Source organism: Aulonocara sp. 'chitande type north' Nkhata Bay, linkage group LG8 (genome assembly GCF_057382095.1).
Source record: "Aulonocara sp. 'chitande type north' Nkhata Bay isolate Kocher_YH1m ecotype deep benthic linkage group LG8, A_spYH_male_GT1.1, whole genome shotgun sequence".
NCBI lineage: Eukaryota > Metazoa > Chordata > Actinopteri > Cichliformes > Cichlidae > Aulonocara > Aulonocara sp. 'chitande type north' Nkhata Bay.
The window spans coordinates 5,414,407-5,421,908 of NC_141351.1; the positions used below are offsets into that span (position 1 = coordinate 5,414,407).

Genomic DNA, 7,502 nt, shown 5'->3' on the forward strand with positions numbered 1-7,502 from the left:
AAGCGTGCTGCCGCTTAGTGGAGAAAAAAAATTAAACAAGTCATGCAGTAGAGGGCTAAGCTGTGCTGCTTTATAGAGAGAAGAGGCTTTTTCCTGGTAACGCTTACAAACAAGCCATCTTTGTTAAGTCTACTTGTACTGTCATGAACTTTAACACTAGCTGAAGCTAGTCTGAGTGTCAAAATTCGTGTGTGCCAGGCAGGATGTGGACACAAATGCACGACTTGAGACAGAACATCAGCTCAAAGGACAGCTTTAACGCTCAACTTTCAGAAAGACAAAAATACAAGGAGTGGCTGATCAGAAGCAAAAAATAAAAAAAAAATAGAAATCTCAAGGAACCGTGAAATAAGGAAACACACAACCATCCAGGGAGGGCATGGCAAAGGACAAACGGGAGACTGACACAATAAAAACACATCAGGTAACGGGAAACACAAGTGCATCTAATGAGGAAAAGAAGACAGGGAAGGTAAAACAAAATACCAAATGCACTGGACAAAGGTTGCCAAAATGAAACAGGAAATAACTAAAATCGGGTAACATCACCGACAGAGGCTTGACAACACACAGGGAACAGCGGGGCCCGTGGTAAACTGAAGTAACAGTAACTGAAACAAAAGCACGAAGCAGGAAAAACACAACGACTAAGAAACAACTTGATGATAACGAAACAGAGAGCATCCTTCTGAATTCACATGACTGCTTCAGTAAGGGTGAACTTTTTTTTCACCTGACTTCGTATTAGATCATGGACTCATAGCTGTGGTGGTTTTCATTCACATGTAAACCACTTCACTGTTGCAGCTGGAGATTATTTGAATAACTGAATTGAACTGGTCAAATTGCCCCCAATTTTCTATGTTATGGACTCGGGTGGTGCTGCCGATCTCAGCAGCTGGGCAAGAAGGTGAACGGCGGATGGCATAAGCTGGGTCGTGACTGGACTGAAATGTCGACTCAGGTAGAGGATGAGGATGATATGGGTATAGAGGACTGAACGGAGTTAGGAAAGGACGAGGACGAGGTAGTAAGTGGGGAGAGGATGAAAATTTGGTTGGAATGCCAAATTAGAAACGGGCGATAGCAGAAGTTCAGATGAAGGGAGTGCTGTAGTTTGGAAGAAGATAGTAAGAGAGGAATTCAAAATAATACTGAAGTTTAGGAAGGAGGATGAGAACATGCAGTTAAGTCCAAGTGCAGTATCGAGGGAACTGAAAAAGAAGATGTCCAAGGGGATGTCCAACAAGCAAGAATCCTAAGAGACAGGAACTTGTTAATAGCAGGTAAGAGGGAGGAGGGAAAAAATAATAATGCTATTAATCACTGCCATGACTTCATACTGGAATGTCTTTAGAGAGGAGCTGTCAAGTTGTTTGGCTCATTGTTCAAGGGCTGATGTGAGTACACTTTGCGAATGATAATTTGTCTTTCCCAGCCACAACTCATATGACTAGGTGCTGGGGTGTTGATGAGAAACTCGCTGTCCAGTTTTCAAAGTTCTGCTTGATGTCTTTCTTTAAATTCTTCAGTAAATCATTGCTCGTGCTGACATAGTTTGTGCCTCGATTGCATCTTATCTGGAGAACTGTACCTCTGATGGCTATGAATGCACGTAAGGAGTTGATGAAGGAATCTGGAGAGCAATCGTCAAGCATCTCAAGATGCGCTGCTCTGGAGCACATGCAGGTGATTAGCAAGCCATAACGCTTTAAGGCAGTGTTGGAAAATAATGGTTGCCACACGAAATATTGCTATTTTGGGGGACAGTTTGGACATTTTCACCTAGGTGTGTACTCACTTTTGTTGCCAGCGGTCTAGATGTTGAGTATGTTGTATGTTGAGTTATTTTGAGGCGACAGCAAATTTACACTGTTATTAGAGCTGTACACTGACTACTTTACATGGCATCAATGTGTCATATCTTAAATTTTTTCGATCGTGGCTCAAGAGTTGGCAGTTCGTCTTGTAATCGGAAGGTTGCTGGTTTGAGCCCTGGCTTGGACAGTCTCGGTTGTTGTGTCCTACTTCACCTGTTGCCTACTGGTGGTGGTCAGAGGGTCCGGTGACGCCAGTGTCTGGCAGCCTCGCCTCTGTCAGTGCGCCCCAGGGCACCTGTTGCTACAATGTAGCTTGCCATCACCAGTGTGTGGATGTGTGTGTGTGTGAATGGGTGGATGACTGAATGTAGTGTAAAGCGCTTTGGGGTCCTTAGGGACCAAGTAAAGTACTATACAAATACAGGCCATTTACCATTTAACATATTTTCCCATGAAAAGATCACCCCACAATGGAAACAATTAAACCTTGTTGGCAGAAGGAGGTGAAGGAGTCAAAGAGTTTTGGATGGACAGCAACCCGGAAAACAATAGAAATCCAAATAGATCAAATTAATATTAGGCTGCTAAAGGAGATCAAGTTTAACTGTCAGTATTAGCAAAGCTGAAATGAAGAGTACGATAAAAGAGATAATGTGGGAAATAGGGCAAAAAGCTGTGGGAGGAGGAGAGGACAGGGAGATGGTTTTATTCCATTCAAAGGAAAACAAGAAACATGAGAAGCATAGGGAGGACCAGGAGAGAGGAGACAATAATATCTTGATTCAGATTTGGCCACACTGGATTAAACAGTACACTGTTCATTATAGGGCAACGTCAAACAGGGAAATGTAATCGCAGTGGAATAAATTAAACCAAAATCAAAATTATCAGGAAGAAAGAGCACAACTGATTCAAAATCTGGTGGGGATTAAGCTAGATATAAAGGATTTATTGCAAAGGAATTCTAGATATGAACGTTTTATGGCTTTGTTTCAGTTTCTAAAAGAAACTCATTTGTATGAATGGATATATATATCCTGTAGTATTTATTTATTTTATTTATTTTCCGATTATTTGATATGAGCGAATTCCGGCCCACACTCCAAGCCAGTTGGTGGCGGTAATGCACCACATCGTTGTTTGCCAACTGCCAAAAAACGACAAAGAAGAAGAAGAACCAGCTGCAGCAGCAGAAGAAGAAGAAAAAGAAAGAGAAGCGTTTTACCTACGTAAATCGAAGATGGCTAAACATCATCCAGATTTGATCTTCTGTCGAAAACAAGCTGGTGTTGGTAAGTTTGGACTCATTTTACGTTTCAGTATTCGGCACAGTGGATTTTGCTGCAGTCTGGAAGTCCCTTGTTGTTGTTTTGTAGGTCATAGCGTTAGCATCCATGCTAACATGGCGTGGATTTCATTGAAAATGTGTTAGCCTGGAAGTGTCTGCAGGTCTGTGGGCTCTGGTGGCTAGAAGAAAGTGGGGTTTGTTTTTTGTGTGAATTCCTGTCACATTGACTGACTTTGTTTCGTTTCTATCCCGCAGCAATCGGGAGACTCTGCGAGAAATGTAAGTGTTTTATCTGTGAGGAATATCTGGAACAACTAACGGCATGTATTTTAAACTAGTGTTAAAGTCTGTTTATGTCATATTTTTGTTTAATTTATTTAACTTCAAGTTTAATCACCTAATTGTATTTTTATAACCACGTTCATAACAATCAGTATTTAATCTGTGTGGGTTTTTTTTTATTTATTACACCAGTAATATTTACTTTTTTAATGTATGTTAATTATTTTTTTTGATATAAAAGAAAAGACAAAACAGACACAAAAACAACCCCCCCCCCCCCCCCAAAAACAAAAAAACCAATAAAACAACACAACAACAAGGGCAAAAACACACATATAATGCAAAAGATTACACTGCAACAACAAAAATACTACTTCAACACTGACAATAAACAGAAATAAAACGCTATGGTGGTAGACTGAATTATTTGCGATTGATCAAAGAGAGCTTTGTTTTAATACATGATCTAAAAATGGCTGCCACACAACAAAGAAATTACTAAGATTGTCCGCTAATGTGTTCCTAATCCTCTCCATGTGCAGTAGAGCAGTCAGTTCTATTAGCCACATTTTGAATTGAGGTACAATATCTGACTTCCAGAGAGTCAAGATAATTTTCTTAGCAATTACTATTCTGAACAAAACTGTAGTTTGTGCAGCAGAGCTGAGGTGTAAAAGGGAAGAGGAAGATCCAAACAATGCCGTTATTGAGTCCGGATCTAATGTGCAATTGTAGATATCAGAAAAACATTTAAAAATGTCCAACCAATAGTTATGCAGTTTGGGGCAAGTCCAAAATAAATGAGTGAGAGCCTTCTCCAAGTTTACAACGATCACATATCGGACTGATAGAAGGAAAAATCCTATGCAGTTTAGTTTTTGAGTAATGAAGTCTGAGAATTACTTTGAATTGAATTAACTGATGCCTTGCATTTATAGAGCAAGAATGAATCTTACTCAGACTCCTCTCCCACACCTCATCTCCAATTTGCAAACCAAGCTCCTCCTCCCATGCCATCTTCAAAAAGTCATATTTAAAATTTAAATACTCTGAAAAAGCTTTCACAAAACCAGAAACCAACTTTTTAGAATCCGGGGAGCTCAGAAGGAGTGTAAAAATTGACCCCTCTCCCGGAAGAGATGGAAAATTAAGAAACTATGTTCGTCAGAGTATTCTTATCTGTAAATAATGAAAAAAATGTGACGCAGGGCGAGAGAACTTGTTCTGCAACTGAGTAAATGATGCAAATTGCCTGTCAATATATAAGTCTTTGAGAGTAATAATACCTTTCTGTGTCCAGACCTCAAAAGAGGCGACTAAACATGAGGGTGGAAATGCATGATTACAATATATTGGTGTATGGATCGAAGTGTCTGGTAGAGCACAACCTTTTTTGATCTGACTAAAGATTTTAACGCAGTTCGAAACTATAAAATGATTGACCTTGGTTCGCTGATTAGAGGACGAAGAAAGAAGAGCAGGGAGGGAACTATTCTCAACCCCACCACTCTCTATGACCACCCAGGGGGTGTATCGGCAGACATGACCTTTTTGCTTTTGAAAATAAGTCAGAGTATAGATGTTAATCTCTAGTTTTAATCATTGATTTTATTGCTGTTGTTTTATTTGTAAACTCTACAGTCAACATAGTCACTATATCTGTAAATTCCTATTGTCTCAGCTATTTAGTCCAAAAAACCCCAAAATGCACAAACAAGTCTAAACTCAAATTCCTCCGGTGTAAGTTTAAACCTTTCTTCTTCCTCTCTTCTCTGTCCAGGTGATGGAAAGTGTGTCATCTGTGATTCCTACGTCAGACCCTGCACACTGGTGCGTATTTGCGATGAGTGTAACTACGGCTCCTATCAGGGGCGCTGCGTCATATGTGGGGGGCCTGGTGTGTCCGACGCCTACTACTGCAAAGAATGCACCATCCAGGAGAAAGATGTGAGTTTCCCGCTCCTCTCTTCACTTTGACACCGGATACTGAAGCAGCAAAATATCCAAGAGACTTGTTCTTTAAGATAAAAAATGTCTTTCTCTTCTCTCTCCAGCGAGATGGATGTCCTAAGATTGTAAACCTGGGCAGCTCCAAAACAGATCTGTTCTATGAACGAAAGAAGTACGGCTTCAAGAAGAGGTGAACGCGACCACGACGACCCAGTGCAACGTTTAGTCTTTCAGATTTTCTTTAAAACTCACAAAAAAACTTTTGTTTGATTTGTCAATAAAACTCAATTTTGTACTTTTTTTCTATGACTGCTTTGTTAGCGTTCAAGGTTTTTAAATAATCAGTGAACACGTCACAAAAATGGGCAATTAAAGAGCTGGAAAGACCTGAGCTGTTACCATTAATGGTATAAATACTCCCACTTTCTGTGGACCGCTGAACACAGGGGGTAAGAGCCAAAATGAAATAACATTTTCATTGTAAAAAAATATCGTTTTTCTTTTTTGTTTTTTTTTTAAACGTAAATCTGTTTTTAGTAATCATTTAAAAAGGTACAGATGGGTGGCGAATAAAAGAAACCCCCTTTGACCCTTGACCCCTTTCAGTGAGGGGCTTCAGTCTCTCTTATATTGTGGTTTGGGTCCATGTACAGCTGAGGAGTATTAGTTACCTTACACGAAAGCAATGATTGCGATGATTTCCTGTTTCTTATACTCTGATTATGCGTGCATACATGAAACTCCACTAAACACATCTGGTTAAAAAAAAAAAAAAACTTTATAGGAAACGCCACAAAATTTAAATGGTAAATAAATGGTAAATGGCCTGTATTTATATAGCGCTTTTCTAGTCCCTAAGGACCCCAAAGCGCTTTACATATCCAGTCATCCACCCATTCACACACACATTCACACACTGGTGATGGCAGCTACATTGTAGCCACAGCCACCCTGGGGCGCACTGACAGAGGCGAGGCTGCCGGACACTGGCGCCACCGAGCCCTCTAACCACCACCAGTAGGCAACGGGTGAAGTGTCTTGCCCAAGGACACAACGACTGAGACTGTCCGAGCCGGGGCTCGAACCAGCAACCTTCCGATTACAAGGCGAACTCCCAACTCTTGAGCCACGATCGCCCCATAAAGAGTCGCTGAAACTAATACAAGATGTCAAGCCTGTTAAAAACCAAATAAGAACATATATCTATTTTTTAACAATGGTGATCAGCTCTTCGGTAGAATTAAATTTTATTCATACAGCGCCAAATCACAACAACAGTTGCCCTATAGTGTAAGGTAAACTCTGTACAATAGCCCCAGCCATCAGATGACCCCATATGAGCTAGCACTTAGCAACAGTGGCAAGAAAAAACTCCCTTTTAACAGAAAACCTCCAGTTTCAGCTGTGGGTGAGGGAAGGAAAAAAGACAAAGGAATCAATCTGACATATTGCAGTAATATGTGAGATACTGAACATGTTTACTGACATTTCCTGTAGTTTCTCTCAGCAGCACCACCTGGGTTGCTTTAGGACGGGGTGGGAAATCCAGGCCTCGAGGGCCGGTGTCCTGCAGGTTTTAGATGTGTCCTTGATCCAACACAGCTGATTTTAATGGCTAAACTACCTCCTCAGCATGTCCTCGAAGTTCTCCAGAGGCCTGGTAATGAACTAATCATTGGATTTAAATGTGTTAACCCAGGGTAATATCTAAAACCTGCAGGACACCAACCCTTGAGGCCTGGAGTTCCCGACCCCTGTTTTAGAACATCCACCTCCTCAAACTACTCTGAGATAAGCAGATTAGTTAGAGGCTCAGTGCGTCACAATTTCAACAATAGCTTTAAATCTGTCAAGAATCAGAATAGTCATTTTCATTCACTCAAATCCATTGATGACCAAAAAAGTCCAGTGAACTAATGTGCCCCCTGTTCCTGAGGTATGGCCTTAAATAACATCAAGAAAACTTGATTTTAATTATTTGATCTTAAGAAAATTGTGTGAACCCTTATAATTTATACAAAGTTGTGGTTTATGAGGTCCAGATGATTCTCGGGTTCAAGTAAACGTTTGTACCAAAGTTGAAAGTTGTCCTTCCAGGTTTTCCTCAGATCCTGCAGTCATGACAATAAGATGGCATAAAAAGAAACAAGAGACTCAAGGAG

At 40.5% G+C, this 7,502-nt stretch overlaps 1 protein-coding gene across 1 annotated transcript; it reads left to right on the forward strand.

Moving 5' to 3' along the window:
- Positions 1-2,928: 2,928 nt before the first annotated feature.
- Positions 2,929-5,640, forward strand: phf5a (PHD finger protein 5A). Its single transcript, XM_086302916.1, has 4 exons — positions 2,929-3,112; positions 3,364-3,387; positions 5,171-5,337; positions 5,445-5,640. Exons 1-4 carry the CDS (start codon positions 2,944-2,946, stop codon positions 5,532-5,534), a joined length of 450 nt encoding a protein of 149 aa, XP_086159042.1. The 5' UTR covers positions 2,929-2,943; the 3' UTR covers positions 5,535-5,640.
- Positions 5,641-7,502: the final 1,862 nt, after the last annotated feature.

Excerpts from the sequence above, each read along its gene's own strand:
- phf5a (XM_086302916.1), top strand. The coding sequence starts at position 2,944 with ATGCACCACATCGTTGTTTGCCAACTGCCAAAAAACGACAAAGAAGAA. Across the intron at positions 3,113-3,363 it reads TCGAAAACAAGCTGGTGTTG|CAATCGGGAGACTCTGCGAG; the intron begins GTAAGTTTGGAC and ends TCTATCCCGCAG. Across the intron at positions 3,388-5,170 it reads CGGGAGACTCTGCGAGAAAT|GTGATGGAAAGTGTGTCATC; the intron begins GTAAGTGTTTTA and ends TTCTCTGTCCAG.